General features: G+C 38.1%; 1 protein-coding gene across 2 annotated transcripts; it reads right to left on the bottom strand.

The window, feature by feature from the left end:
* Positions 1,567 to 3,077, bottom strand: LOC104757523. 2 transcript variants are annotated; one of them, XM_019239121.1, is made up of 3 exons: positions 2,116 to 3,077; positions 1,887 to 2,046; positions 1,567 to 1,748 (listed from the first exon to the last, which is right to left on the bottom strand). In XM_019239121.1, the coding sequence occupies exons 1-3, from the start codon at positions 3,054 to 3,056 to the stop codon at positions 1,584 to 1,586; spliced, it is 1,266 nt and encodes a 421-aa protein (XP_019094666.1). In that variant the 5' UTR covers positions 3,057 to 3,077; the 3' UTR covers positions 1,567 to 1,583. The 2 variants fall into 2 exon arrangements, with proteins under 2 accessions (XP_019094666.1, XP_019094665.1); XM_019239120.1 differs by having other exon boundaries at positions 1,887 to 3,077.

Raw genomic sequence — 10,462 nt, 5'->3', positions numbered from 1 at the left:
TTCCAGCAACAACTAACCCTCCTACAGCCTCAGATCTCTCCAAAAACTCCAAGAACAAGCCCATAAAGTCACAAAAACGTTTCTCTCTCTTTTCTCTCTTTCTTTCACTAAGCGGCGACCAAATAACTCCCCAAAAACCCTTAAACTCGTCCTTAGACGCTTATAACATGATTTAGGGATTTAATTGAACCAAACCGAACCAATTCGGCAATTAATCAAACCGGCCGAACCCAGAAATTAGTGGTGTCGATCGATGCCACTAGGGTGTCGATCGACACTCCTTTCAAAATCACAAAATCCGGTTCGCGGATGTTACAATGCATAACTTGAATTTGCTTTAACTGGAGCCTTGAGAAGACTTGTCTTTGGAAAATACTTAGCTTTAAGAACTCTTGCCATGAGTGAGTTTGGTTTCTGTAGAATCCTCCAGCTTTGTTTGGCCAAGAGAGCAATGTTGAAATCCTTCAAGTCTCTTACCGCTATTCCTCCAATACTTTTTGGATCAGTAATTTTGTTCCATGCCACCCAAGGAATATTTTTCTTATCTTTATTGCTTGACCACCAGAAATGTCTCATAGCTCTTGTAATATGATTTATTATTCTTGAGGGCAGAAGGAAGCAAGACATACTATAAGAAGGAATGGCTGTGATCACCGACTTGAGAAGCACTTCTTTTCCTGGAGGTGATAGGAGTTTAGTATACCAGCTGTCTATTTTTTGATCTACTCTTTGTGCTAAGTAAGAGAATGCATTTGTTTTGTTTCTTCCAATGAATTCAGGTAACCCAAGATATCTACCAAAGCCCTGCGTTTTGCAAATCTTCATCATCTGACAAATATGTTTTCTTTTATCCGAATCAATACCTTTACAAAAAGTAATGGCAGATTTCTGAAAGTTAACAGCCTGACCTGAAGCTTGTTCATATTGGTTGAGAATATTTAGTAAGGTTGCACATTCCTCCTCTGTAGCTTTGCAGAATAATAGTGAGTCATCTGCAAAAAATAAATGAGAGATTGCAGGGCCGTTTCTACTTGCTTTAAATCCATGAAGTTTCCCCAATCTAATATTTTCCTGAATTAAAGCAGACAATGCCTCTGTACATAACAAATAAATGTATGGTGAGATTGGGTCACCTTGTCTAATGCCTCTGTGTGGCTTTATATGACACACTGGTTGACCATTGATAAGCACCGAGTATGATGTTGTAGAGATACACTTCATAATCCAATTACACCATACTTCTGAAAATCCCATCTGTCTCATAATTGCCTCAACAAAATACCACTCAACTTTATCAAAAGCTTTACTGATATCTAGTTTAGCAGCTATATAATGTTGAACTCGTTTTTTTGTATGGAGAGAATGAAGGAGCTCATGGGCAATTAATACATTATCTGTGATCAGTCTCCCTGGAATAAAAGCTGATTGGTTTGCAGATATAATTGTATTTAACCATGGTTTAAGTCTATCAGCTAGAACTTTTGATATAATTTTATATGCTACATTTGCAAGACTAATCGGTCTGTAATCTTTAACCTCTATCGGTTTCTCTATCTTTGGGATTAAACAGATGTGTGTTCGATTTATTTTTGGGTCAAGGTTGCACTCTTCGAAAAATGACTTAGCAAAGTTAAACACACCTGTATGAATTGTGGACTAATGATCTTGGTAGAATCCTGGGTTAAAACCATCAGGTCCTGGAGCTTTTTCTCTTGCCATCTGGTGAACAGCTTGGTATAGTTCCTCCTCTGTAATAGGTTTAGTTAGAGCTTCGTTCATTTCATTTGAGATACAAGGCTTTATATGTTTAACGACTTCATCAGTGTTGCCTTTATTTTCCGAACAGTATAGAGCTTCAAAGTAATCTACAATCGCTCTATTAATACCTTTTCAGTAGTGCAGATCACTCCATTTGCATCTGTGATTGCATTGATTGTGTTGTAGTTTCTTCTCTGCTTTGTTTTTGCGTGGAAAAACTTTGTGTTTTTATCCCCAGCTTGAAGCCATTGAACTCTGCTTTTTGTTCTCCAGTATTCCTCCTCCATCCTGTATTCATTTGTTAAAGCAGATTTCAAAGTAGTAATCTTATTAAAATCCAAGGGGTGAGAATTATACGCTTGTTGAATCCGAGTCTTCAAATCCTGTATTTTCTTTGCTGAATTGTTGATGTTTTGCGTTTTCCATTTTGAAAGACACGATCTGCATCTTCTTAGAGCTTCATGAAACTGGTCTGCTGGAAGATAATGACACTCGGAGTTCCATGTCGTCATTAGCTTTTGTTTTATCTCCTTATTAAATCTCCATCTGTTGTCATATCTAAATAGAGGAAATCCTTTCTTCCTTTCATTACCAGTGTGAACCAAAAGTGGTCTATGATCAGATCCTATCCAGTCCAATAACTGAACATAAGCTTTTGGAAAAACATCTTGCCACTCTGTTGAAGCCACTGCTCTATCTATACAAGACTGGATTTCATAAGAATATCTATGCCCAAGCCAAGTGTACTTTCCTCCTGTTGTTTTTAGCTCATGCAGACCAGAAATGTATAGCATTCGTCTAAACTTTTTGAATGATGTTTCAGATCTTTGAGGTCCTCCTAACTTTTCTTCATTACTCTTGATATCATTGAAGTCTCCCAACACTAACCTTGGTTTACTCCTGTACATTCCCATAGAAGCCCACAACGCCATCTTATCCCACATATTGTTACGTTGTTTCTGATCAGGGTCCCCATAGACATAAGTAAGGCAAAAAATTGGGGAGCCAGGTTCCGATATATACATATCTGTATAGTTCAAAGTTGGTTGATCCAGAAAGTCTACTTGTACTGTATCATTCCAAAAAATAGCCATACCTCCGCTAAGACCATCAGAAGGGAGAATAAAACTATAAGGAAAGCCCAGATCCTGCCTTATATTATCTACATATTTATAACCATTCTTTGTCTCTATGAGGAATAAGATATCAGGTTTATGCAACTTCCTGATATCTTTTAGATATGAAATTGTCAGAGGATTTCTCTTAAGCCCCTGACAATTCCAATGCATTATCCTCATTTTTGGTGGGGTAGTTTAGGGGTTTCCACCCTCCCCTTTATCTGAGACTTGCTTTGGAATCTTGGTTTAGAAGTTAAGGCTTGGTCTTCAGCTGGAATATCTTCTCCCTTTCTTTTTTGACCTCTATCCATATCCTTTATAGGTTCATCTCCTACTTCTTTCTTTTGTGCGACTTCCTGGTAATCAAATTCTTTTGGGATTTCTGGCTCATTTTGATGATCAGATTCACCTTGATGCATTGGTTGGGTGATCAAACAGGCTTCCTTAATGACATTAGCAAAGGTCTCGTCTTTTGGTTCTATTACTAACGCCTTGTTTTTGTTTCTAACATCCGCCTTGGATGTGGCTCCATACTCTTTCGTAGTGATATTATTGAAATCAGGAGTGATAGACATATCATCAATATCACACAACCTAGGTGGGAGCATTGGTCTTATGTCACCAACTACTGGAGTAGAAGAATCAACATTACCACTCATATCTTCATCTTCTCTCTGGATTTCTCTTTGCATTGGTTCTAGGACATTTTGAATTGCCTCATCATCAATAAGTGGAAGTTGAGTCACATAATCACAAACTGATTCTTCATGTCGTAGTGATCCGCAGCGAAAACAAAACTTTCGAAGTTTGGGAAATATGAATCTAATCATAACTGGTGGTTGGAATGGATCAAACTCAACATACCTGACAAAAATCAGCCTATTGTTGATATTCATACCAACATGAGCCCAAACCTCACCATCAGAATCTTCAGTAGGTTCGTTATACTTGACTTCATCAATATGCCCTAGAACTCCTCCAATTTCACGAACAACAGCTTCGGATCTGTAGTCTTCAGGTATATTTAGAATCTTTACCCAGAAAGAGATTTCTGTTAGGAAGGTAGGAAGAGTACGCCTTGTCCATCGATCAATTGCCACCATCCAAAGGTTATAGTGCCAAGGACCATTTTCAAGAACTGTTAACAAGTGATGCTCTGCCTTGAAGAAAAATTGGACCGTACCATCATCGTTTATCCTGCTTGTTACTCGGCCTTGCGATTTCCAAGCTTTTGGTAGGGCACTTTTCATTCCAATTGGTTTCTGGTGTTGGGGATTTAAACATTTAACAACTAGACTTAAGCGATTACTTACTTCACGAGCTCTCATAGCTTCCATAGACATCCTCATAGGGGTTCTTTCTGATCCCAAATTGAGGTTTTGCATAACTTCCCATAATTCTTTCGACATTTTATAGCTTTTTAAGATGAAATTCCACTATAGAGATGGAGTTTAGCTGACTGGCACCACAACCGGAGACAGAGATCCGCACTAAATGGAAGAAAACCGCCGGAAAAGTAAGTCGGTGGTATGTCGGTTTGAAATCGCCTTTAGAGTCGTCTAGAAAGAGAGAGAAAAGTCTTTTGATGTTGTCTTTTTTTTCCTCGTCTGTACTAAACTACCAACTACCAAGTATTTCATTCACATCATTTTTTTTATTTGTTGAAGAAACTTGTATATTAACCATACGTACTGTGTGTTTGTCCAAAAAAAAAAAAAACCATACGTACTGTGTATGGCAGTATGGGTTGTCAAAAGAAACATATTTGAATGTTTATTTATATAGTTAATTTTTGTGGAGTACACCAAGTTACCAACTTGTGATTTAGTATTATCGAGTCATAATCAATATTTTTAAATATCATAAATAAAAAACTAATTCCTATGCCAGTATTTTCACAGGAGCCTTTATCTAGTTTTATATATAGTTAAATTTTGTGCACTGATGCATAATACAAACTTGTGATTTAACATTATCGAGTCATAATCAATATTTTTAAGTTTTTATTTAATTTTGAAGTTATTATAAAAAAATGCCCATATAAGGCGAATACTATATTTAAATCTTTTTAATTTTGGTCAAAGTTAAATTAAAAACTAATAATAAAATAGTAAACTAAATTAAAATTTTAAGCTTGAATATCTGCTAATTCTAATGCACGCACTTTTCTAAAAGACCCATCTAATTTTTTTTATAAAACTATCACAATTTTATCTTTCAATCAAGAAAGAATTACTCAAATGTTATCCAAAAGTTGGTTTATTACTCAAATCTATAAATCTTTTGAAAATTACTAGAATGTTTAGTGCTCTGGGTGTAATTACAATTTACCCCTTGGGTTTTGTTTTCCGAATTTGAGTAAAAAAAAAAAAATACACATCAACAAATTAAAATACACATCAGATATGAATTAACACGTCATTAAGCAGTTTTTTTAAGATCCACAGTTTTGTTTTCTCTCGTTTATATCAAAGAGAGGGAAAGTGAATAGTTTTAACTATTCACAAACCGCGAGAAAAAAAAATTATCGAAACTCTCGTCTCTCGTCGCCGGCGATACTGTCATTGTCCACTCTCTTGCCGTCAATCTCCCGCCGTCATCTCTCGCCGTCATCTCTCACTGTCATCTCTCACCGTCTTTCTTCGTCGTCGCACTCTCTTTCTTCAATTGGCTCTCTCTCTCTCTTCGTCTTCTTCGTCTTCTTCGTCTTCGTCTATCCGGTATGTGTCGACTGTTTAGTTTCGAGTTTTCCGGCTGAATGTGGGTTTTTTGAATGATTTACCGCTGATTGTCGCCGTTGTTAATGACGGCTGATTTGTTAGATCTATTCGATTCGATGGCTGATTTACTTTTTGTTTTATGTTGCGGCTCAGTTATTTTAGGGTTTATGGCTGATTTGTTAGATTTATTCGATTCGATGGCTGATTTACTTTTTGTTTTATGTTACGGCTCAATTATTTTAGGGTTTACGGCTGATTTGTTAGATCTATTCGATTCGATGGCTGATTTACTTTTTGTTTTATGTTGCGGCTCAGTTATTTTAGGGTTTATGGCTAATTTGTTAGATTTATTCGATTTGATGGCTGATTTACTTTTTGTTTTATTTTGCGGACGGATGAGTTGTGACTGAGATATTTTGTGCTTTAGATCTGAGTTATGTGTTTGTGGCTGAGTTATGTTATGCTTTGTGTATGAGTTTGTTTTATGTTATGGCTGATTCATTTTATGATTTACTTATGAACTATAACAGATGTCGATGGTGATTATTTCTTCTGAAGAACAAGCAAGGGATTACCCCCCAAGACTATACGCTAAAATAGAGTCTAGAGATATAAACACAAATTTCAGGATGAAAGAATTCCCTCAGATTAGGGAATCAATAGGACTGGATGCGTGGGAAGAAACGAAGAAAGTACCTATTGGAATAATCTCTAAGCTAGTTGATAGCCAATTCGTCTGGTCTGGTAAGGTTGTTCATTTCCTACTATGTAACCAGTTAAGGGTACATAAGAAGGAGCTTTGGTTTGTGGTCGGCGGTCAACCTATCAGGTTTGGGTTGAATGAGTTTCATTTTCTGACGGGGTTAAACATAGACCCAATGCCTACTGAACGGTTTGAACTTGAAGAGGAACACAAAGATTTCTTCAGACTTTTGAAAGTGCCTGGTGGGGCAGGTCCAACGCTACTTGAACTCAGGGAAGCATTAAAAGTGTGCCGGGGATGGGTTAACCTTGATCATCGTAAATGGTTGGGGCTGTTGCTTCTTCAACACATTGGACTTTATGGTTTGCATCATAACTCTAGAATTCCATATGAAAGTGCCAAAAGAGTTTTTGATGATGAAGCAATGAAGACGTATCCGTGGGGTCGGTCAGCATTTGAAGCTCTTGTTGATTCCATAAAGATGTTGAACCCTACGGGAAAGTCGTACACCCTCAGTGGGTTTACACCCGTGTTACAGGCTTGGGCGTATGAGTCCATCAAATGCTTTGGAGAACGGTTTGGGAATGCATCAGCTAATGATGGTGGCATACCGATGCTTCAATGGGGTGGAAACCGTACACGTTCATCGCTGGAAACCGCAATTGCTGAAGAGATCAAAGCGCTTGGTGAGGTAAGGTTTATATCTGGTTGAGTGATTGTTTAGTAATGGATGAGTTATGATGTAGTTATGGCTGAGTTATTGTTTAGTAACGGCTGAGTTATGTTTTAGTAATGGATGATTTATGCTTTAGTGTTGGCTGAGTTATGTTTTAGTAATGACTGATTTATGCTTTCATTAGTAATGACTGAGTTAAAACTTACTGATGGGTTTCATAATCTCTTATGTTACAGCTGCGTGTGATTAATATGGTTATGAAGGAAAATGGCTGCGAGCTATTTCATTCGTGGCCAGAAGAAGAAGACGACCCAGCAATCGATCGCCTGATCGAAGACATACATCTGAATACGTTTGTTAAAGGTTTTTGGGATGTTAAGGGGAGTGATAAGAAGAAAAAGAAAAAGAAAGCTGAAGCAGTTGTTGAGTCTGAATCTCCTCCCGCAAAGAAGCGGAAAGTTCAGAAGATGAAAGTTTCCAACAGTCAGGAAACTAGTGAAGGAGTTGCACAGGAGAGGAAGAAGAAAGGAAAAAAGGTAAGTGAGGAGGAAGATGCTGGGGAAGATGATCTCTACGAATTGATCTCTAAGTTATACACAAGGTTTGACACCGTTGATAGGAACATTGAAAATGTATCGGCGAATCTGGAGAAGAAGATGGATGAAAGGATTGAAACCAGGCTTGGATCTTTTGAGACGGACCTCAAACAGATGAAAGAGCTCGTGCTTTCAAAGAGCACGACTGACCAGACTTTAAAAATGGGACAGGAACTAAATAACCTGGGACATGGACAGGAACTTCAGACATCAAAAGGTCCACCAAAAGTTCCGGTAATGTCTGGTTTATCTTTGTTTTATGGCTGATTTTTCAGAATGTTTAGGCTGAGTTATTATAATTTTAATTGTCTTCGCTATGATATACAGGAAAAGAACTCTTTGACTTCTCCTAAGAAGTCTCCAGCTGCTAAGAAACCAGCTGATACGAAAACAGGGCCTTCCACGAGGAGAAATGCCAAAGAGTTAGAGGCGTCAGAGAAGGCCAAAGAGTTAGAGGCGGGAGAGAAGGTAATGTCTGATTTATCTTTGTTTTATGGCTGATTTTTCAGAATGTTTAGGCTGAGTTATTATAATTTTAATATACAAAAAAAGAACTATTTGACTTCTCCAGATGCTAAGAAGTCTCCAGCTACTAAGAGACCATCTGATACGAAAACACGGCCTTCCACGAGGAGAAATGTTAAAGAGTTAGAGGCGGCAGAGGAGGCCAAAGAGTTAGAGGCGGCAGAGAAGGCCAAAGAAGTAGCTGCGTTAAAGAAGCCCAAAGAAGTAGCTGCGGCAAAGCAGGCTAAAGAAGTAGCTGCGGCTGGAGGTAGAGGTGGAGGTAGAGGTAGAGGTAGAGGTAGAGGTACAGGTAGAGGTACAGGTAGAGGTAGAGGTAGAGGTAGGGCGCCTACAAATCCTACTGCTGCTGTTGTGGCTGCTGGTGTTAAGCCGTTGAAATTTGTACTACCTGGAGGTTCAGAAGCTGGTGCAGAAGCTGGTGCAGAAGATATTACAGACGAGTATTTTGCTGAAGCCGACTCACTTGAACCTGAATCTGAGGATGATGAGGAGGAAAAGATTAGGCTTGATAGAATTAAAGCTTTAAGGCTGGAGAGTGTTAAGCTGTCAGCGGATGGGAGTGCATTGAATACACAACAAGATCATCCAAGCTGGATTTTCCCTAATATTGGAGACAACGGACTGACGTGCATGAGGAAGAACTGTTCACCTGGACCTGGAATATATGATCCTCTGGCACCTGTTGATCCGGTGAAGTTGCAGAAACTTTTGGAGTACCTAAAGAAAGCCGAGTATGACCCTTTAGACCCTTTTGCTTAACAAGTTAATAACAGCTTGTTAACATTATATTAACTTGTGTTTATTTGTTTGTTAGGAATATCCCGTTAGGCAAAGGCGGAATGGAAATTGAATTCTATAGGGTGCTAATGACCGAACGAAAGGAATGGCCAGTGAAGCCAGAAGAATATGGTAAATATGGGTGGCTTACTGATGAAGTAAGTTTATCTTAATGTCTTAGTTATTGTTGTCGTTGTCTGACTTATATTACATTATGGCTGCGTTGTTGTTTACTACTCAGTTTTCTGTTGTACAGCACTTGGGCGCGTTTATGAGAGTCCTTAGGTGTAGGTACAAACGAGATCCCTTCCCATTCCACAACAAACGCATTGCGTTTATAGACCCGTGGTTCACCAGTGAAATGGTTCACCGTCATTATCCGTTGTTCAAGTCCGAACCCAAGTTTTTTACAATGACTGGCAATTGTTATGAAGAATTAGTTAAAGGTTTGATTCCATCAGATGAACAAACTAATTTGAAGTGGATAGAAGATGTGGATCACCTGTATATTGCTCCACAAATTGGAGGCGATCACTGGGTGGCGCTGCACGTGGATCTCAACAGAAGGCATATTGATTGCTATGATAGCATCGTGGGACAAGTAACCGGAGAGAGTGAGCTTAGAATGCTGAATGCTTGTAGGGCGTTTACGCGGATGATTCCAGCAATGATGAACGCGAACGTTCCTCACGAAATTCGTACACCTACTTACAAACAGTTTACCTTCAGGAGGAGGACAGTCTCCAAGGTCCCTCAAAACGTACAGGTTGGTGACTGTGGCGTGTACGCTTTAAAGTTTATAGAATGTCTAGCGCTTGGTGTGTCTTTCGATGGAATCTGTGATCAAAACATCCAGGGTATACGTGTTAAAATGGCAGCAGAAATCTTCGATGAGTCACCTGATTTTATGAATCAGTTCACGTAAAAAACATTTGTATTTCTTTTGGTAGGTAGGAATTGCACTTTGGATATGTAAAAAAACCTTTGGATTTCTTTTGGTAGGAATTGTACTTGGATATGTAAAAAAACATCTGGATTTCTTTTGGTAGGAATTGTACTTGGATAAGAAAGTTCTTTGTTTAGTATCTTTTCAATGTTACGGCTGAGTTATGTACTTCACACGGCTGAGTTATAATTAAATATTGAATAAACATATATGTTATGGCTGAGTTATATATTTCGAACGGCTGAGTTATCTACTTCGTACGGATGAGTGAGTTATGGCTGAGTTATGAACTTGGTACGGCTTCGTTTAGTCTTTCGTGCCGTGCCTCGATATTACTAAAAGTGTTGTTGGGGAAGCCCAAACAATAATTCTGTGCCTGCTCAGATCCACACGCGTAATCAATTTATAAAGTTAGTTTTTTCACAATATATTATACAAAATAATTAAAAAATTGAACTCAAAATTCGAATAAAAAATCTTAAAATTCCGACAAATTGACTAAGTGATGGCTGAGTTATTGACTTACACGGCTGACTTATAAAATATTTGTAAATTTACATTATTATAACTCAACATTTAAATGTAAAATTGAATTATGAATATTACAATTATTATAACCAATAAAAAGTAATAATTATAGAGA

This window comes from Camelina sativa, chromosome 17 (genome assembly GCF_000633955.1).
Source record: "Camelina sativa cultivar DH55 chromosome 17, Cs, whole genome shotgun sequence".
Taxonomy (NCBI): domain Eukaryota; kingdom Viridiplantae; phylum Streptophyta; class Magnoliopsida; order Brassicales; family Brassicaceae; genus Camelina; species Camelina sativa.
Note: the sequence above shows the minus strand (reverse complement) of the source record. Positions and strands in the feature narration are given on the sequence as shown.

What these genes read in the sequence shown, in the direction of transcription:
- LOC104757523 (XM_019239120.1), bottom strand. Translation starts at nt 3,056, where the DNA reads ATGAGGATAATGCATTGGAATTGTCAGGGGCTTAAGAGAAATCCTCTG. An exon ending in TGATCTGCACTACTGAAAAG is followed by an intron (nt 1,749 to 1,886) that starts GTATTAATAGAG and finishes AACCTATTACAG; the next exon opens with AGGAGGAACTATACCAAGCT.